This window comes from Gastrolobium bilobum, unplaced genomic scaffold (assembly GCF_033153095.1).
Source record: "Gastrolobium bilobum isolate Gb01-03AN ecotype WA unplaced genomic scaffold, APGP_CSIRO_Gbil_v1 utg6009, whole genome shotgun sequence".
In the NCBI taxonomy this organism is placed as follows: Eukaryota; Viridiplantae; Streptophyta; class Magnoliopsida; order Fabales; family Fabaceae; genus Gastrolobium; species Gastrolobium bilobum.
The window spans coordinates 222,518-244,441 of record NW_026897914.1 but is presented as its reverse complement, the minus strand read 5'-3'; the positions used below and the strand labels follow the sequence as shown (position 1 = coordinate 244,441).

Here is a 21,924-nt window from a genome sequence, read left to right as displayed (position 1 = left end):
TTTTTTTTTTGTGCGGAGGAATCATGATTTCTAAAAATATGATGAGAAAGTCATTTTTCCGATAATGTTATCCAAAAGTTGTTTAATAGGTCAAAATATTATCAGAATTTTGCCAAAAAAAATGTGAAAATTTTCCAACACCTGGGATTCAAGAATATCACCCATTTGATAGTATTTTTGTATGGTATTTTGAAAAAAAAATATTTATATACAAAACAAAATTCTGAAAAAATCAGATTCAGAATTTTTTTAAAAACCTTATACCAAACATAAATAAATAAAATTATCAGTGCCACTTTTCCGGAAATCTCAAAAAAAATTCCTCATATCCAACACCCTCTAAATTGTTTTGCATCAAGTTTTAAAGGATTACTTAATTCATGCATCAACTTCTTGTACTCTAAAAACTTTTACTGCAGTGTAAGGCACTCTAAAAACTTCACAAGTGGCATGAATTATCTATACACTTTAAGGCACTCTAACATTTAGCATGCCACTTTTCAACTTTTACTGCAGTGTAAGGCACTCTAAAAACTTAAATAAATTTAGGGATTAATGTTTCATATATTTTAAAATATAATTTTAATTTTTATATATACATAAAAATATGTAAAGTTTATGTGAATTCATGTAAAAAAAGACAGAAAAAAATACAAACCTCACAATTTTTATATATATGCAAGAAATATTATTTTCATAAATTTATGTGTACAAACCAATTTTTGTCTCTAGCTTATATATGACGTAAGCAATGACATATAAAAGTCACTTTTCGGTGGCGGAAAATGAAACTGTTGTGCTATCAAATTGTACAAGAAGTTGTGGCAATGCGGAAACGTAAGTTTAGAGTATGAGTAACAAATTTTTTTTACCTATAAATATAGGCCTTCTCTTCTGTTCTGAACGGATTTTTTTTAATATACTTCCAGATTACAATTTTATTTGGGTCCTTTATCAAAAAAGAAAATATTTCTTCTATTTATATTTTTGTTTGTTTTTTTTTATTTTCTCTCAATCCTTTTTTTTCTATTTTTGAAAAGGAGAAAAAAAAACTCATTCTAAACATCATAAAACTGAGACACAAATAACTCAATGTCTTTTTGAGGGAGATATATTCTTCTTATATAAGAAAAATGATATTATCCCCTCTTGTATTTTAAAGAGAAATAGTAATTTTTTTCATTTAGTAAATTTTTTTAATACTCTTTCTCGTTATTTTTTCCAATTGAGTTTTTCAAGTAAATCTTGTATGTCACGTGAATTGATGTAGTTGTACATGTTGACTTCTGGACTTGTGGAATTGAGATAAAGATAATTCATATAGTTTTTTTTTTGGAAAACTACAAGAGAAGACAGAAAACTAACTAGCTATTCTGGGTCTCTCAATACCCATTCTGTCTTTAGCTACCAGATCAATACAATCTTTCAGAGGTGAAGGATTTATAAGGATATTTCTCTTAACATATAAAGCTTGGTGAGTCATCCAATCAGCCACCATGTCACCCTCCCTAAGAGTGTGATTTAGCTGCAAGTTCCAATTGCGACCAAGAAATTCTCTCACTTTTATTCTAATAGGAGCTAACAGGTGATCACTTATTCCATCTTGTTCTATGAATTCCAACACTTGAGAAGAATCTCCTTCCAAAATAATGTTTCTAAAACCCCCCCTCCCTAGCTAGTTTCAGATCTATTAGAAAGCTCCATAGCTCTGCTCTAAAGGAGTGGCCTTGTCCAAGGTTTTTTGAAAAACTCAAGACCTAATCTCCTTTACAATCTCTAATCACCCCACCACAATCGGAATTCAGTCCTCCCATAAAGCTTGCTCCATCCACATTTAGCTTCAGCCATCCAGAAGTAAGGGGATTCCATTTTACCATCTACACTTGCCTAGTTTGCTGAATTAGACCCCTTGCTGTCAAAGAATTTTTTTGTTGTTATGTAGCTCTCATAATCAATGTTGTCAAACTCAAATTTTTACGTAGAAACAGAAAGGGGTGGTAGAAACGTAAAACGTAGAAACGACACGAAACATAAAACGTAGAAACGACACGAAACATAAAACGTAGAAACGACACGAAACGTAAAGTTTCTACTTTCTACTACTTAAGATCAAGATACAAAATTATATATATATGCATGTAAAAAAATCTCACATAATGAACATGTGTGTTGAGCCACTTATCTATCTAATTTTTTTTTTTTTGATAACCAAGTATCAAAATTATAAACAATGATAACTAACAAGTAATGGATAATCAATCTGCTCTAAGTGCTTCATACACTCTGCAGATTTTGGATCATCACTCATCATGATATAATTCCACTTCTTTCAAAGCACACAATGATTCAAAAACACAAAACGATTCTCATAGCATAACTTATAATAGAATTGCAGTTCTATAAGACATAATTATAAAAGACATATTTTCAAACAAAAAGATATCAAGATATTGTGCATATGATTTGGGGAAAACGAAGATTGGGTTTTTTTAATTCCTTTTTTTGTAATTTTTTTTTTAATTTTAAGTAAAAATGGTAAAAATGTAAATTTTTACCGTTTTTACTTTTTTACACGGCGTTTTTACCAGTTTTTACCGAGAGCAGTTTTTACTTACGTTTTAACACGCACCACTCTAGTAAAAACGTAAAAACATAAGTTTTACGTTTTTACACTAGTTTTTGACAACAGTGCTCACAATGACAAAGAATGCTATGAATGCTTCTTTGAGTATTAGGCTGAACCCCCCTTGAAGACATATTCATTTCTCTCTCTCATAAAACCCAGCAACAAATACCAAAAAGGAGAGACCAGTCTCTATTATTAGAACCAACAATTACCTTTTTAGTGTTATCTTCTATCCATTCCGTTAGGGGCTTAGAGCAAAATAGAGGCCAATAGCTTAGATAAATCAGAGCTTTCCAAACTTTTTGGGACCGTAATTCATATAGTTAGGGCTTGTTTGGTGTGATGTATAAGGCTTGATAGTATAAGCTTATACTATACGTTATAATATTTTCAGTTGTTTGGTGTGATCATCGTATGTTATAAGTTTATACAACAGAACTCCTTAATACATCAAAATGATGTATCATGCCTTATACGTCACACCAAACAGGCCCTCAGGTCTTATCCTATACTATACACCAAACATGCCCTTAGCTTAATAAGTATTTATTGTCCTTCATTAAATAAATCATCATAATAATGGAGGAAAGTATTTAATTCAAATTTAGTAATTAATTAATTAGTCACCGTTACAATTATGAAAAAACTCTTATTGAATTTATATTTACCTAACCACTGGGCGTGGTTAATGATATTTTGAAATTTCTATTTCTCTCGACTTTATTTTAACTATGTAAGACTCTATTACCTAACAAGATATTCTTATACCATTTAAATGTGGAACTAATCTCATTTAAATCATTAAAATTGTTTATGATCAAATTACAACTCAAATTATGTATCTTTAGTTAGAAAAAAAAAACATTAAAGTATATATTCATTATTTCATAGACATAAAGGATAATATCAATATTTGAATTAACCGTCGTCGAGGCACTTCCGCTACTCCTTTTTCTCTTGTATCAAGGGTTAGAACTTAGAAGGATGGACTTTTTCTATTCTTTTCTTTAAATTTTAAGTGAATTATAGATAGTTAATTTCTTATTCATATAAAAAAGGCAAAATAAAAAATAAAAAATCTAAAACATAAAAAAGGACACCATGACAATGTGACAATTTGAAGTTCGAAGTGCACCGGAGGTGAAGAAGCGATAATAACAACATAGTTGAGGGACAGATGTTGTAAAACCACTTATCATATTTCTCAAAAGTTTTACTCCTATCAAAATTCTATATCCCATACATAAATAGGGTTTGATATTTGTTTATTTAAAGGATATAAAGTTATATCATTTTAAATAAGAGAAAGATACAAATAATAAAAACCATGATAGAAGAAAATAAGTGATTTTTTAATTTAATTTTTAAATAAAAAAATTAATTTATACCTTTCCCTCACTTTAAATAACATAATTCTATATTCTTTAAAAAAAATATTTTTTTCATATAAATAAAAGGTTAATTCCATTGATACATACATTTTGCTCCCTACTCTTTTAATTATCCATTCATCTCACATCTTTGACAATACCCATCACTATTGATAGATAGTAATTTAATACCACTTCAATGTTTTTTTCATAGTCTCTGTAAATATATTGTCTTCGGGATATGGTTCTTTAGACTAGTTCTTCGTTGGAACAACGGATGCATCCGGTCACTTTGTCCTCGGAGTACGATTCTATAGGCTAGCCCCTCATTGAAACAACAGGTGCATTAAGCTTCGCTACCGGAGAAAGGATCAGATTAATCTTCCATTCGAAGAGAAAAACACATTTTCTGGTTTCTAAAGATTTTTCAAGAATTTGTTTGAAACATGATTTGAATCCCTGACTCAAGCAAACTTTCAGTTGTCAACTGAGCTACCTTTCAAAGTTATCTATTTATCCAAGATACAATTACCAATCTCCGATTAAATATCCCCAACCCTCTCAAATCGAGCAATCTTGAATTGAACATGACGAATACTCAGATTCTCTTTGAGAAAGATTTCTTTTCCTTATTGGCCTCGTACACGAAAAATCGCTAATGCTTGATAGTTACCACTTACCACTATGAGTTTAAACATATATGCTCGATAATAAAAATACATGTGTCTCATTTTCTTCCTCTGTATTCTCACGGTACACGTGTCTTCTCTACAAATGTCTCTCATTTTTTTTTTCTTTTTTGCTAGGTTTAAGGAGGTTTGTCCATTTATCCATCTAATTCCATGCTGAGATGTATTTTAAATTAAATTATTATTATAATTTTTTTATCTTCTTCAAACAGTACTAATATGTATATACTTATTAATTTTTTTTTATTTTTTAATGGAAAAAACATCTATCCTTTTAAAAGATATATAAACTTATATCATTTTAGTCGTAACCGTTGATTTCCGTTTTATAATATATTAGGTCAAACTGAATGAGTCAAATTTACTATTAATTAATAATTTATAATAATTTGGCCCATTAAGTTTAATCCAATAAATTATAACCGTTGATGGACAAAAATCAACGGTTAGGATCTAAAAAGATATAAGCTTATATCTTTTAAAATGACAGATGTTATTTCCATTTATAATATCAATTTTAAATCATTAATCAAAATTAAATCAACGACTCTTATTTAATTTATATCCAATAATAACAAAATTGATAATAAAAGATAATAAAAAAATATAGTAAATATAACCTCCCATAAAATAATTATATGTTTTGCATACATGTATAACTTAAGCGAAATGTTATACTTAGTACTTCTTTTTCTTACTACTTGTTACTACCAAATCTTAATCGTTGATTTCCGCCAATCTAACGGTTATAATTTTTTAGGTCACATTTATTAATTAATTATTAATTATAATAAATTATAACCCTTAGATTGGCGGAAATCAACGGTTAAGATTTGATAGTAACAAATAGTAAAAAAAAAGGTAGTAACTATAATCTCTCCCGTAACTTAATTATTTTATAAGTTTATACCTTGTTTAATTTTGATTAATATAGCATTAATTCTTCATAGTTATACATAAAATAAAGGGCAATATCATTTTATCCAAGTCTAATTTACCTTCTTACTCCTCAAGTTTGTCCAGATCCACCAGGGTAGTTGTGAAATGTGAACTACCGTCCGGGTAAGTGACCCAACTAAGATACAGTTGTAAACACATTCCTTCTATTAAACACTTTTATGTATTTCGATCTCTTCGAATTTCGAACTGCAAAGGCTCTATAGTGTTTTCTGAATCGATTTCCATAGAAGGCATGAATGATGAGAAGAAAATAAAAAGCGCCGTTTAGTGATCGTTATTTTTTCTCATGGCGGGAACGGGGGTTAGGTTGTGGAGGACTGCACTTTTGACGCTGAGGGATGAAACCCTAACGACACCGCCTCGTATTTCTACCTCACAAATGCTCGATAATCTCATTTTCTCCCAATCCTATAATTTGGTGTGTGCCGCTACTGAACTTCCTTCTCATGAGGTTTTGTCTGACATTTTGTTCATGATGGAATTGGTTGCTGCGACTTCTTCAGATGAAGAAGATTGTACTCATATCTATACACAGACATCACGCTTGGTAATTTTTTTTTGTTTCTGGTTTTCCTTGTTTTAATTTCTCTACTTTAATGTGTACTTATTAGTAGCAAATGTTTTTGTTTTGTTTTGTTTTTGTTTTTTTGAATGATTTTAGATGTGATTTTGCTTCTTGTGTTCTTACAGGTCCATGATATATGTCGTCGCGTCTCTTTCGATATAAAATTCTCCTCTTTCGATAGTGTTCTTAATTGTTTCCGGAAGATGCTGGATCTCTTACTTGGAAAAGTTGCTACTGGTGACGAGTTAACTGGAATTTGCAGTATTGCTACAATAATTCCTGCTATTGAATGCTTAAAGGCTATCAGGTTCTTTTTTGCTCCTGAAAAGAATTGACACTTAATGCAATCTTGCCTAGGCAGTTCACATAACAATGTATTTTTTTGGGTTGTTATTGCTGTATTAATGCTTTTATATAGACTTAACCATATAATTCTTTGCCTAAATTGGTTCAGTCTATTATATAGGCATAATTAAGTAATTATTTGCCTAAAGTAATGAGTAATCTATGGAAACAAAATGTTTACAATAATTACAATGATATACAGTGAATATTATGCGGTAAAAGATAGTAAACAATGTGGGACTATGACAACACTTTCCCTGGGGAGTAGACATCTATCATTTTGAGCTTGCCAATAAGATACTGAAACCTCTCCATAGGATTTCCTTTAGTTAACACATTTGCTAGCTGCATTCCTGAAGGAGCGTATATTGTGGTGATCAGGTCAATATCGAGTTTCTCCTTTATGAAATGCTGATCTATCTCAATATGTTAAGTTCCATCATGCTAAACCAGATTATAAGCAATGCTAATGGGGTTTTGTTGTCTTAAAGCCAAAGGAGTTTCACACTTTGGCGCATCCCTGAAGGAACGTTTGTTGTGGTAATCAGGCCACTATCGAGATTCTCCTTTATGAAATGCCGGTCTATCTCAATATGTTTAGTTCTGTCATGTTGAACTGAACTATGTGCAATGCAAATGGTGGATTTGTTGTCAGAAGCAATTTCATAGGAGTTTCATTCTTCATCTATAGTAGCTGATAAAGTCCATGTGCCATAGCTTGAAACTCAACCTTTGCGCTTGAATGGACAACAACATTTTGCTTCTTACTCCTCCATGTAACTTGGTTTCCTCTCAAGAACATACAGCAGAAAAGTTGATCTCCTATCAATAACTGATTCTGCATAGTTAGCATCTTCACATACTTTCATGGACAAATTTCCATCCTTCTTGAATAATAATACTCTGCAAGGTGTTGCTTTACGATACTATAATATCCTCTCCATTGCCTCTGGGTGTCTTACTCTCAGGTCATGCATGAACTGACTAACGACACTCATAGCATATGCTAGATTGGATTTCGTATGTGCCTAGTATATCAGCTCACCAACTAACCTCTGATATTGAGCTTTATGAGCTTTGGGACTGTCTTCATTATTTCATTTCCCATTCTTTGGTTCTGCTCAATGGGAATGCCACCGGCCTTGTAACTTAGCTTCCCGGTTTCCCTAAGAAGGTCAAGGACATACTTCCTTTGAGAAATAAAAATACCTTGTTTAGAGTAAACAAATTCAATCCTAAGTAAGTAGTTGAGTCTTCCAAGATCATTCATGTAAAGTTTGAACTGCTAGTTTTTCCTTTAGACGTTGTTTCTCAACCGAATCATTATCTGATATAATAATGTCATCAACATACACAAGTAAGACAAGGGGTTTACCTTCCTCAACATGCTTGAAGTAAATAGTCTGATCACCCTAAATCTGCCTCTATCCCAAGGGCACTATTGCCTTTGTGAATCTTCCTAACCATCCATGGGGAAATTGATATAGTCTATATAAGGCCTTCTTTAACTAATATATCATATTTTCTCCATTTAGAGAATCATATCCGGGTGGAATCTCCATTTAAAATTTCTCCTCCAAGTTTCCATGAGGAAAAGCATTTTCAACATCAAATTGTTGCAATTCCCACCCATGATGTGCAGCCAGAGAGTAAAATTCTTAATCTTTGCCACAAGGGTAAATGTCTTCTCATAGTTGATTCCATATCTTTGATATCAAGTTGAATGGAAAAGTATTGAATAATATTTCTTCTGAATAATACTGTACATTGGTTCAGTCTATTATATAGACTTAACTAAATAGTTACTTGCCTAAAATAATGATTAATCTGTGAAAACAGAATATTTACAATAATTACAATGATATGCAGTGAAATATTATGCACTAAGGAATAGTAAAAGATATGGGACAATGACAACATGTATTCCATTATCTTGAAATAATACTTTGTTGTTGCTTTTCTATTATATATAATGTTATGATTATATATTCCATTATTTTAAAATGATAGTTGTAATTTTTGTTGTTACTTTAGTAGTATATATGAGATTGAAATTCTGAGCTGTAGTCATTATGCTTTATTTCTTTTATTTATTCTGAAAGGATGTTGTTAATTGCTATTTGCTTCTTATAACCACAATGTGTGTTGGCAACCTGAGCTACTGTGTGGGCAGACTTTGCTTGTAGTTTAGGGGATCAAATCCTCCACTGGAAGGACCTTGTGACTATGACTTATGCCATTAGACACTTGAGAGGGATTAGCCCCTCATCTGAAGGGTGTGTAAACACTAAAAAGAAAATATTGTGTTTTCCTTACTCTGTTGATTACAAAATGGCATCATTAATAGGGAATTATGGAAGAGGCTGTACACTAATATATGCCTAAAAATTAAGAGAGGAATCTCTTGGTAAATGGTAACCAAAATTACAGATGGTAAATCCCTAAAACATAGGAACTAATAACCACGCCTAGGTGTACATAGGGTACAGAATCAGAAGATTTGGTTTGTTTCTAAAGATCAGGAACCGACCACAGACACCTTCTGCGAGACTACAAAAAAAAAAGCTCTTGACCTTTTCTAATGGTTTTTATTTTCTTAAAGTTTTTCAGTCTGATAGTTTATCAATTATTATATTTTTGAATAATTTGAATATGCTTTTTTATTTTGGATTTTTTAAAGTTTCTGGTGTATATGTATTTTTGCATTTTGAAGTGTGGTCATTTTATGTTTTTAAATATGAATAGACGAATACTGTTTATGCAGTAATATTATTGAACTCTTGCTTGAAAAGGGTTAATGTTGTTCTACCAAATTGAGTTTTGCTGTTAATATCTTTCAACTTATGGTTTGGTAGATGATACTTTTAATTTACACTGTACAAAATCTGCTCCCTGTCCAGGTGTATTATTACTTTATCTCATCGAAGATGGTTGCAGTCTGAAGATACCATACTGGTTAAATTTCTACTTGATGTTATTATTAGCTCTCATGGTGTTTCATGTTTGATGCCTCATTCAATATGTATAGAAAAACCTACTGAAATTAATATGAGACTATCCCCCAAAAGCAGTTCAAGCGAATTACAGACAGTAGCTTTTGGGATGCTCAGTGAAGTAATCTCAAGAAGTGGGTCATCCTTCCCAGTTGATATCTGGAGATCAATGGTTGAGGTATATAATACTTCTGCCTTTTTGTGTGTGTGTGTGTGTGTAAAACTTGTATATTAATTGAAGCAAAATTTTTAACTGCTCTGTTCTGAAATAGGTGGTCAGAAAAACAATGGATGTCTTGGTATTAAAAACTCCAGTTGTCGAAGATAATATTATGTCTAGGTAATCTGTGTGGTGGGAGATATGAATGGAAGGCATTGATGAAACTCTTTAAGATTTTCATGCTTTGGCCATATGTCATTCCTTACAAGTCACTCACGCGTCTTTTCTGTAGGTTTTATGAATCTTTTCTGGGCTGTCTGCATCTGATCCTCATAAATTCTAAATGTTCTGTTTCTGATCATGTAAGTTAAGACATTTTCATATTTATACAAAGAATAAATTAATGTTTTACCCATAACCATTGTGACACTTGGGTTCTTTCTCTAGCTGTCAGTTTTTGTTGCTGTTCTGCGAATGTTCTTAATTTATGGCATTTCTGGTAGAACACCAAATACTTTTCTGGTTTTTGGTCATGAGAAGAAGGAGCTTAATAATGTGAGCCCTAATGCAAGCTGTGAACAGCTGAACAAGTCAGATCATAGCGCATATAGGCCTCCACACTTGCGCAAAAGAGACTGCTCAAATGTGAAGCACAATAGGGCTAGGCATTCCCAATATACCTCAGATAATGAATCTTCTACTGTCAATGTTTCATCTTCAGATTCAGATTTTAGCGATGGAGATGGATCAGCCAAAGAGAGTGCTAAAGCGCCGAACTCTAGGGTTAGAATAGCTTCCATAATCTGTATACAGGTAAATTCCAAAACTGTTGTCCTTTCACTTTTCTATTGTACTTTCATGAGAACTTAAATCCTTAAGGTTGAAGTTAATGTTAAGTTTGACCAAAATTCAAATTTAAAAATTTGTCAAGATTCTTAGTGGTCAAAAGGCTAGGATGGAGATTAAAAAATTAGTGATAACATAGTTTTGAAGAAACTAGAACAAATTTATGACCAATTTGCCTACTATTATAAGTTATATCTGCCTTTTCCCCCTTAACTCCCCCATCATCCCATTGCTTTGGTTTAATTAGATAGTTTTGGAAGCCTTACATCAATTGGGTGTATGCATGTAAATTTATACACAATTAATATAGTCATAGTTTAGTGTAGTACTAAACGAAGAATGTAAAGAAAGGGAAGAGAGAATTAGCGAATCTGAAATGATATGAGTTTCAGAATTGTGAAAATGATAACCACAATTTAGAGAGAATTACAGAGGGGTCTATTTATAGACTGATAGATTCCCGAACCCAATTAACGCACGAATGAAGAAAATAATACTGGATTTGTATTTAATAAACCAAATGAGCAATTTCATTCATCAGAGTTCTCATACTCTCAATACAGTAATCCAAAACAATGGAAACAAAATGCTACTGTTTAATCCTAACCAAATAACAAATCAATAACAGATAGTGTGGAGCACATAGAGAGGCTCCACTCTCTCCCAAATTCTCTCCCAAATTCCCACAAGGGACCCAATAAACATCATTCTCCAAGCTGTCCATCCTCACCTCTTGCTCCCCATTTTATCTTCCATTTCTCACGCCCTTTTCTAACGAACTCCCACTCACATCTTGGTCCACGTGGGTAATCTGTTGAAGGGCAATATTGGCAACATTGGGAACTTGGACAAGCTTGCCTTCTTTGGTTACGGAATTACCCTCCTGGTCGTTTATCATTGGGCTGGATTGGTTGTTGGGAGCCCAAACCTTTCTAGTCTTGCTCCTTTTGTAAACCTGTAGAGGAAATGTATCAATACTTTCCCCCCAATAAAAGCACCTTATCCTCAAGGTGGAAATGGGGAAATTGACGTTGGATGACTGAATAATCTTCCCAAGTATTCTCAAACGCGGGGAGATGCTGCCATTTAATTAAAACCTCTACGGAACCACCCGAAGCACGTCGCCATTGTAACACCTCCTCGGGTTCCACCCTTAACTCCCAATCTTCAGACAAACAAGCAGGAAGAAGTTGAACGTTGGGTACATCCATAGTTGCTGGTTTAAGTAAGGAGATGTGAAAAACAGGGTGAACCCTGCAATCAGGAGGCAACTGCAACTTATAAGCCACCTGCCTAATGCGTTGGATGACCTTGAAAAGACCATAGAATCTAGGACTCAGTTTCTCATTTAACCGCTTAGCAATAGATTTCAACCGGTATGGTTGCAATTTCAGATACACAGAATCTCCCACAGCAAACTGCAGGTCACGTCTTTCTTTATTGGCCTGTTGCACCATTCGATTTTGAGCCTAAGTCAGATTGTGATGCAACTCCTTCAGCAGTGTATCCCGTTCTAGCAACAGCTGAGACACCTCATCAATGGCAGAACCAAAAGGCTGAGCATTCAGCAAGGTAGGGGGATCCATGCCATAGAGCACCTTGAAGGGAGTGAAACCCGTGGACCCCTTATAGGTTGTATTGTACCAATACTCCGCCCAAGGGATCCATTTAGGCCACTGCCGTGGTTTGGGACCGCATATACAACGGAGATAAACCTCCAAGCACCGATTAACCACTTCCGTTTGACCATTGGCTTGAGGATGATAAGCCGTAGTGTAATGTAATTTGGTACCAGCACATTTAAAAATTTCAGACCAAAACGAGCTCATAAATAAACGATCCCTGTCAGAAACAATTGTAATAGGAAAACCATGTAACCTTACCACCTCTTTGATGAACACGTCTGCTACTTCCTTTGCTGAAAACAGATGTTTGAGGGTTAAAAAGTGTGCATATTTAGAGAAGCGGTCGACCACCACAAAGATTGTGTCCACGCCGAACGCCTTAGGCAGCCCTCCTATAAAATCCATAGAGATATCAGCCCACACCTTGGTGGGGATTGGCAAAGGCTGTAATAAACCAGCCGGAGAGACATTTTGAGATTTGCTTTGTTGACACACCCCACATGCTGCTACAAACTCGTGGATGCATTTCTTCATGCCCTCCCAGTATACTAACCTCATTAATCTTTTGTAGGTTCTCAAGAAACCCGAATGTCCACCGACACCCGAGTTGTGGAACTCCTCTAAGAGAGGAACAATAAACGAAGAGTTACTAGGGAGAACCAACCGATCCTTGTAATATAAACGTCCTCCAATCAGTTAAAAGCCATCATGAGCATTCGGTTTCAGCAGCAAGTCCTGCATCACTGCCCTTAGCTTGCTGTCTTGTTGAACCTCGCGGTCCAAAATCTCCAGGTCCGGCCACTGTAATTGGGATAAGCTAGCAAACTGCATTTGGCGAGAAAGAACGTCCACTACAAGATTCTCCTTACCAGGTTGGTATACAATCTCAAAGTCAAACCCAATCAATTTGCACAACCATTTTTGCTGATCTTCACCTAAAGCTCGCTGGTCCAATAGATGCTTCAGACTTTTTTGATCGGTTTTGACAATAAAGTGCCTGCCCATGAGGTAATGTTTCCACTTTTGTATAGCAAACACAATCGCCATTAACTCCTTTTCGTAGACCGATTTATGCATTGCGCGAGGTGAAAACCCTTGACTGCAGTAAGCCAAAGGTCTATTATTTTGCATCAAGACTGCCCCAACCCCTTTTTCAGATGCATCTGTACTGACTATAAATGGTTGCTTAAAATCTGGTAAAGCCAACACGGGAACATAGGTCATCTTGTGCTTCAACAACTGAAAGGTCTCCTCAGCTTCAGCACTCCACCTAAAGCAATCCTTTTTCAACAGGTCAGTCAATGGCTTCGCTAGTTTGCCATAATCTTGAACAAACCGTCGATAATAGCCAGTTAAACCTAAGAACCCCCTCAAGCCTTTAATATTTTTAGGTGCTGGCCACTCCATCATCGCTCTCAGTTTTTCCGTATCCGCCCGAATACCCACAGCTGAAATGATATGCCCCAGATACTCCACATGCGTGCTGCCAAACGAGCATTTCTTTTTATTGACCACTAGTTGATTCTGCCTCAGAACCTGAAATACTGCCCGAAGGTGCTCCTCATGCTCATCTCGGGTTTTGCTGTAGACCAATATGTCATCCAGAAAGACCAGGACAAATTTTCGCAAGAACCCCCTCAGGATCTCATTCATGAGGGCTTGGAAGGTTGAAGGGGCATTAGTCAAACCAAACGGCATGACTAAATATTCAGTGCCCCTCGTGTGTGCGAAATGCTGTTTTTGGTATGTCCTCCTCCCTCATTCGTATCTGGTGGTAACCAGATTTCAGGTCCAGCTTAGAGAACACCTGTGACCCACCCAATTCGTCCAGTAACTCTTCTACTACTGGTATGGGAAATTTATCTGGTACAGTGAATTTATTCAAGGCCCTGTAGTCTACACACACCCGCTAACTTCCATCCTTCTTCCTCACTAAAATAACAGGACTCGAATACGGGCTAGTACTGTGACGTATCCAACCAAAAGACAACAATTCAGCAACTAAATCTTCAATTTCTCCTTTCTGGTAATGAGGGTACCTGAAGGGTCTGAGATTGGGCACTGGACTCCGTGGCTGCAAATGGATAGCATGGTCACACACCCTTTTTGGAGGCAATGAACCTGTAGCTTGAAACAAGTCTTGAAACTCCCTGATTAGCTTCTCCAAGCCTTCCCAACCGTACCCCACTTCTGGCCGAACACTGACTTCAGAGCTAATGAAATACCCTTCCCCATGATCATGCAAAGCTTTGACCATGGATTTAAATGAGGCCTCTGATCGTGACAAAGAACTATCCCCCTTAATGGTAACTTCCGAATTGCCTTGTGCGAACCGAAATGTTAATTCCTTGAAATTGGCCCTTATTTCTCCCAGTTGCATCAACCAATCCAAACCAAGCACCACGTCTGCCCCTCCTAATTCGAACAGGTAGAGATCCTGTTTAATTTGGGCTGATTGCACCTTAAGCTCGACAGCCTTGCACACCGCCTGACAACTGACCTTGTGCCCATCCCCAACCATAACATTATAAACAGAAGTCACAGTCACGGGTAACTTGAGCTGATCCACCAGATCCTTGCTCACAAAATTGCTTGAAGCCCCGCAATCCACCATGACAATCACCTTCCTTCCTGAAATCTCCCCCCATGCTTTCAAACTTTGGTTTGAAGTGAGCCCTAAGAGGCAATTCAGGGAAAGTTGGAGTTCCTTTTCCCCTGTCCCTTCATCCTTCCTCTCCACCGCTACACTATCCTCCGGTTTTTCTTGCGGTTTGTCATCGTAGACAACGTCTTCATCATCATCGTCAACCAGAAGAAGATGAAGCTGAGGGACTGAGCACCTGTGACCTGGCTTCCATCGTTCCTCACATTTGAAACAAAGTCCCTTTTGGTGTCGATCACGCCATTCTGCTTGAGACAGCCGTCGACCTTGGCTGAAGTGGCTAGATGACGCGTGGTTCACCGAGTTTGAGCTGGAACCCCTTGACGGTGTACCTGCTTTGGTGTTCTCCATCATCGTAGAAGGGGAATTAGGGCTATTCGCATTAGAAGAGGCGTTGGGGCCAAACTGAGCACTCTTACTGGAACCTGTTTGGGCAAACGAATTTGGGCCCCCTTTTCGAAGGTCATTTGGGCCAGTACTGCCCCTCAGGCCCATTTGGGAACGCCCAGCATTCAAAGTCCAGCCTCTTCCCAAGGGTCCTGCCCCTTCGTCCTCCCACGCTAAGTTTCTCTTCTCAATTTTCATGGAGTATTTCACCATGTCAGCCAAACTCAACATTGGAATCATCAGCAATTCCTCCCTGATACTGCTACGCACATCGTTAAGCCAAGCTCCCTTAAGTAGGTCTTCATCTTGAAAACGCAGCACTCCAACTACCTTCTCAAACTCCGTTCTAAAATCCGTCATGCTTCCCTATTGTTTCAGGTTATACAGAGCCTGGTATGGGTTGTCTAAAACTTCTGGCTGGAAGCGACTGAGCAGCTCTCGCTTAAAACGTGGCCACGGTGCATTTGGGTTCATCCCTTCCCACCAGTGAAACCAGTTAAGAGCTTCCCTTTCCAAAACGACCATCACAGCCTGCACCTTCTCTGCTTCCGTCACACCATTCACCGTAAAATATCGCTCCACTTTGTTCACCCACCCAAAAGCATCATCACCAGCAAATAAAGGGACCTCCAACCGTCTAATAATCGGATGGTTTGTTTCCCCTCTTCTCCGATGTCCTTCCCCATTAGGAACGGTTTCATGTTCTTCGCAATTACTACCACCGTCTCTAGAACGACTCCTCCGATCCCTGGACATCTCGTCCAGTCGTCTGAGAATTTCTTCTACTCCTCTTTCGCTGGCCTCCATACGAAGCAAAACCTCCTGATGTCTCGTTTCGTTAGCATCGAATCTCAGGCATAATTCCTCATGCCTAGCACAACCCCTACGCAGCCCTTCCTCAATCGAATCTAAGAGATGATCCATTTGTCTCGTCCAGACCATTCCACAGAGCTCCGATAGATTCCCGAACCCAATTAACGCACGAAGGAAGAAAATAATACTGGATTTGTATTTAATAAACCAAATGAGCAATTTCATTCATCAGAGTTCTCATACTCTCAATACAGTAATCCAAAACAATGGAAACAAAATGCTACTGTTTAATCCTAACCAAATAACAAATCAATAACAGATAGTGTGGAGCACATAGAGAGGCTCCACTCTCTCCCAAATTCTCTCCCAAATTCCCACAAGGGACCCAATAAACATCATTCTCCAAGCTGTCCATCCTCACCTCTTGCTCCCCATTTTATCTTCCATTTCTCACGCCCTTTTCTAACGAACTCCCACTCACATCCTGGTCCACGTGGGTAATCTGTTGAAGGGCAATATTGGCAGCATTGGGAACTTGGACAAGCTTGCCTTCTTTGGTTACGAAATTACCTTCCTGGTCGTTTATCATTGGGCTGGATTGGTTGTTGGGAGCCCAAACCTTTCTAGTCTTGCTCCTTTTATAAACCTGTAGAGGAAATGTATCATAGACCTACTGAACTAAGCTAACTTCAGAGAGTTAATTAATTATACAATGTTAACTCACTGAGTTCGAATCTAACAGAAAACTAAGTCAGTTACAATTAGTTACAAGTAAGTTACTTTGTTGTAACTGATTTTACAGGATATAAACTGAGCTACTCTAATATTCCCCCTTTCAAGCTGAAGGGGGTTTGGTCAGCATTGCATGATCCAAGACCTTGAGCTTGTCTCTGAGATCTGCAAATCTGGAAGCAGAAAGAGGCTTAGTGAAGGTGTCAACAACCTGTTGGGAAGATGGAACATGCTGCACAATGAGGGACTTAGCCAGAACTTTTCCCCTGACAAAGAAGACATCTAGCTCCATATATTTTGTTCGAGAGTGCAAAACTGGATTATGAGCAAGAGCAACTGTGCTCTGATTATCACAGTAGATGACAAGGACTTTAACTGGAACTTGGAGCTCTTGCAAAAGAGATTGCACCCACAAAATTTCAGCTGCAGCATGGGCTAAGCTTCGATACTCAGCTTCAGCACTTGAACGTGCCACTAGGGACTGCTTCTTAGCCCACCGGGAGATGAGATTGGAGCCTAAGAACACACAAGCTCCAGAGGTTGATCTTCTATCATTCGTATCTGAACCCCAATCAGCATCACAAAAGGCCACAAGTGAGAGAGGGTGCTTTGATGAAGGTGGATGAAATACCAGACCATAGGATAAAGTGCCATTGAGATACCTCAAAATGTGTTTAACAATTTTCCAATGTTCCTCAAGTGGCTGGGATAAAAATTGACAGACTTTATTCACACTAAACGAAGAATGAAATTAACTATTAACTATAAACAGAGCTACTCTAATAAGTACAAATAACTAAAGACTACAATACCCTCTTAATTCTTAAGACTCCCCCTCAATCAATTTGTATCCCCATTAACCACCTTATTAAAAATACTATCTAGTTGTTCTTTAGTTCTAATGTGGCAATAAGACCTGGTTGCATATTTCGCAAATAAAGCGACAATTAGCTTCTATGTGTTTGTCCTCTCATGAAATACTGGATTTTGAGTGATATGAATTGAAACTTGATTCTCTTGCTAGAGCTTCATATGTGGAGGGCCTTTGAAGCCTATCTCATCAAGTAAAGAATATCAAATAATAGCTCACAAGTAACTTGTGCCACAATTTGTTATTTTAATTACTTAATTGATCTTGCCATTGCATTTTGCTTCTTACTTTAAAATTCCACGAAGGAAAGTTACAATAGCTTGATGTATGGGACATCCTTTCCAATCCGCATTAGAATACCTCTCCATGTGATAGTTACCAATAAAGCAGTACGTTCTACACTTATAGTATGTGATATGCGAATGGGAGCATGTTATGTCACTTAAATAATGAGCCACTGAACAATTGTGATGGTTGTGATGTGATGAAACACTGAGTTAATATACTAATTATCTTATCCAGTTCAAGTACAAGTTAACACAAAATTCTAACATTTCAGTTAGCATGATAAAAGCAAAGATCTGTGTTTTTTTTTTTGAACTTACAAGATACAAATCCATATTGTGGGGGTATTACTTTGTGAAGTTGAAAATTTCAGTGGCAATATTGTCAAACCATGTTAATATATGTCAAAATTACTCATTGTAAATCAAGAGATGGTAAAAGCTTGCTTCTATATAAATGGAACAAAACTCCATAAGATGTCAGAAAACAATCAGTTTTAAAATTGAAGAAAACAATAAAAGCAGCTAGAATCATTTTTTGGGCGCACTAGGTAATTGTTTCCCTTTAAGTTTCCAAATATTTTCATTAAGGAAACTGATTTCAAAATGCTAAATATCAACATAGGCAAGAAAATGAAGGAAACAGTAGGTAACTGAAAGAAAACTAGCAGGTCGGTTGAACAATTGGAGACTGTTAAGAGTGTTAGTGTTAATAGTGTAGAAGTCCCACATTGAGTGTGTCTCTTTGTATTCTTCAATTGGTTTGCTATATAATAGCACCAATGTTGTGTAGTTTAATACAACAAGGATTACTATCATTTCCTCTTGTATCTATGATATTCAACATGGTATCTAGAGCCTAACAAGAGGAATCTTAATCCGTTTAACTTAGTTCTATTTTCCATAATTTCAATATGGTTATAGAGAGATATCACCCTCCTTGAGGGTTTCCCGTTGCTATTTTTTTTCGGGTTTTTCTTAGTATGCTCTGTGACTGCAGCTTAGACTGATCTGTCACATCAGAAAAGAATGATCCTTTGGAAGTTGTTGGGTTGACCACCGTTGTCGTTGACCGACCACCGTTGACCGCGTCGTCCACCGTTGACAGCCGTCTCCGGCGACTTTTCCTATGACTTTTTCGATGACTTTCCGGCGACTTTTTCGGCGATCCACCACCGTCTCCGACGACTTTTCTGACGACCCACCGCCTTCTCCGGCGACTTTTCCGATTCCGCGAAGCTTTTTTTTTCTTTAATCTTCTTTCTTCCCAAGATGGCCATCTTGAGGGGGAGCACTGTCCACACCGTCCATGTTGCTGATGGTCATTTCAGCACAATTGTCTTTGCCGATGATAATTCCGGCACTGTTTAGAAGTTCCTCTTAAGGGGGAGCACTGTCCATGTTGCTGATGGTCATTCCAGCACAATTGTCTTTGCCGATGATAATTCCGGTACTGCTTAGAAGTTCCTCTTAAGGGGGAGCACTGTCCATGTTGCTGATGGTCATTCCAGCACAATTGTCTTTGTCGATGATAATTCCGGCACTGTTTAGAAGTTCCTTATAAGGGGGAGCACCGTCCATGTTGCTGATGGTCATTCCAGCACAATTGTCTTTGCCGATGATCATTCCGGCATCTTACATGTTGATGTTCATTTCGACGCCATTTTTAGCACATTGTTGTTTTTTGGTTTCTCATTTAGGAGATTTATTTTGATGTAATGTTACTTGGTCTTTCTTGTAATAAGCTTGTAGCATAGTCAAGGGGAAACCACGGCTGCTCACCAACTGTTAAATAAAATGTCTGAGAGGGATCTTGATGCTGATGTCCTGGTCAGCTCAGTTGTCTTTGCTGATGATAATTCTGGCACCATCTATGCTCTGATGTCCATTCCAGCACTGTCTCTTTATCAGCTCTTCAGACTGATGGTCATTCCAATTGATTTGTTGTACTTAGTCATTTCATTTCGTTGATGTAGCATTGTTGTTTTTGGTTTCTAATGAGAGTATTATTTATGTATCAAGCTTGTAGCATATGATCTATATGCTACAGCTTGAGGGGAGTGTTAAGAGTTTTAGTGTTGTTAGAATATTAGATATGATATGATTAGATATGATTAGATATGATTGGATTCCGTCTTATCCGTAAAAATTCTGACTGTACTCTGACTGTATTAGGATTAGGTTTGGGCCTTTCACTTAAGCCCATTAGGGTCTCTATATATTGTAACTCTCTGACACAGATCAATACAAAACATATTATTCCTCTATTATTTTATATTCAAGTTGGTATCAGAGCTCTTTCGTTCTGGGAACCCTCGCTTCCGCTTAGAAACCTTGTTTTTTGCTTTAAAACCTAAGCCCACTGCTTAGGAGTCCTCTTTCTTGCCGTGCGTCCTTCCGGCAAGCCTTCTAGGGCTGTAAACAGCCTCTGAGTGATTTTTCCAAACGCGTCAGCACCTCGGACGGCCACCGGAACCGCCGCCCGCCGTCAGAATCACTGTTCAGGCAACCAGAGACTTTTTCCGCCGACTTTTCCGACCAAACTTCACGCGATCAGGACCCTCTCTTCCCGGCGACCAGGTCTGTGGTGGTCCGGTCAACAACGCATCTCCCACGCGCCGTCACTTGCTGCCTGTCTTCTCTGCGCGTGGGCTTCACGCGCCACCTTCTGCCGGCGCGTGAGCACTATTCCGGCGACTTTTTCCGGCCGGTCTTGGACAGAGAAGCTCGCCTTCTCCTCCCCTTTCTGGATCTGTGATTGTTTCTCTGTGGGTCTGACCTTAGAGGCGTGGTTCTTCTTGATTGGATATCGTTTGCCTTCGTTTACGGCTTTTATATTTTATCTTTAAATGGCAGCAGCATCTCCTGATCTCTCGGAGGTTAACTCTCCTTCTATTGTTGCAAATATAGCTCAGTCAGACAATGCATCATTTGGTTCAGGTTCGGACTATGCTGCACTCCAAACCCCTCTCAGGAAGGCTTCTCCTCAGTCTCAGCCTTATACTGGTAATCCTGTTGCTTGTGTTTCTCATTCTACATCACTTGGCACTTGGATATTTGACTCCGGTGCTACCGATCATCTATGTGGTAATAAGGAACTCTTTACATCTCTTACTTATTCTGATCATTTACCGTCTTTTACCCTTGCTGATGGAACCAAAGCCCCAGTTCGTGGGATTGGACAAGCTCGTCCGACCTCTAACTTGGCCCTGACATCTGTCTATTACATTCCTGGCATCCCTTATAACTTAATTTCTATTAGTAAGTTGATCCACTCCCTCACTTGCACCATTACTTTCTCTAACCATTCTGTTTCTGTGCAGGATCCGGGTACGGGGAAAATGATTGGAGTGGGTCGTGAGTCACGAGGGCTTTATTATCTGGATGTGCCTCGTCCTTCAGTAGCATGCTCTCTCACAGAATCTCCACAACTTATCCACAGTCGCCTTGGTCATCCAAGTCTTTCAAAGTTGCAGAAAATGGTTCCTCTTTTGTCCGGTCTTCAGTCTTTAGATTGTGTGTCATGTCAACAAGGGAAGCATACACGCTCCTCTTTTGCCAGTCGAGTCAATAAACGAGCTGATGCCCCTTTCTCTCTTGTTCATTCAGATATCTGGGGTCCAAGTCGTACCTTGTCTGTCTTAGGTTTTCGGTATTTCGTTACCTTTATTGATGGTTTTTCCCGTTGCACTTGGACCTATTTAATGAAAAATCGTTCCGAGCTATTTTCCATTTATAAAAAGTTTTCTACTGAGATCCATACTCAATTTGGTGTTTCTATTCGTATTCTACGTAGTGATAATGCTAAGGAATATGTTTCTATTGATTTTTCTAATTTCTTGGCCACACAAGGTACTTTACATCAAACTACTTGTCCTCACACTCCACAACAAAATGGGGTGGCTGAACGTAAAAACAGACATCTCATTGAAACTGCCCGTACCCTTCTTATTCATATGCAGGTTCCCCTTCACTTCTGGGCAGATGCTGTACTCA

At 37.5% G+C, this 21,924-nt stretch overlaps 1 protein-coding gene across 4 annotated transcripts in view; it reads left to right on the top strand.

The window, feature by feature from the left end:
• Nucleotides 1–5,856: 5,856 nt before the first annotated feature.
• Nucleotides 5,857–21,924, top strand: part of LOC133311395 (uncharacterized) — a 67,896-nt gene continuing 51,828 nt past the window's right edge. For 3 of the 4 annotated variants that reach the window (XM_061512439.1, XM_061512438.1, XM_061512437.1), the window contains exons 1-6: nt 5,857–6,192; nt 6,336–6,517; nt 9,456–9,726; nt 9,821–9,888; nt 10,001–10,070; nt 10,156–10,521. In XM_061512439.1, coding sequence (XP_061368423.1) covers nt 5,932–6,192; nt 6,336–6,517; nt 9,456–9,726; nt 9,821–9,888; nt 10,001–10,070; nt 10,156–10,521 — 1,218 coding nt within the window. In that variant the 5' untranslated portion in view covers nt 5,857–5,931. Of the gene's footprint in view, nt 6,193–6,335; nt 6,518–9,455; nt 9,727–9,820; nt 9,889–10,000; nt 10,071–10,155; nt 10,522–21,924 lie in introns of those variants that run through there. The other variant, XM_061512440.1, reaches the window with a different exon arrangement.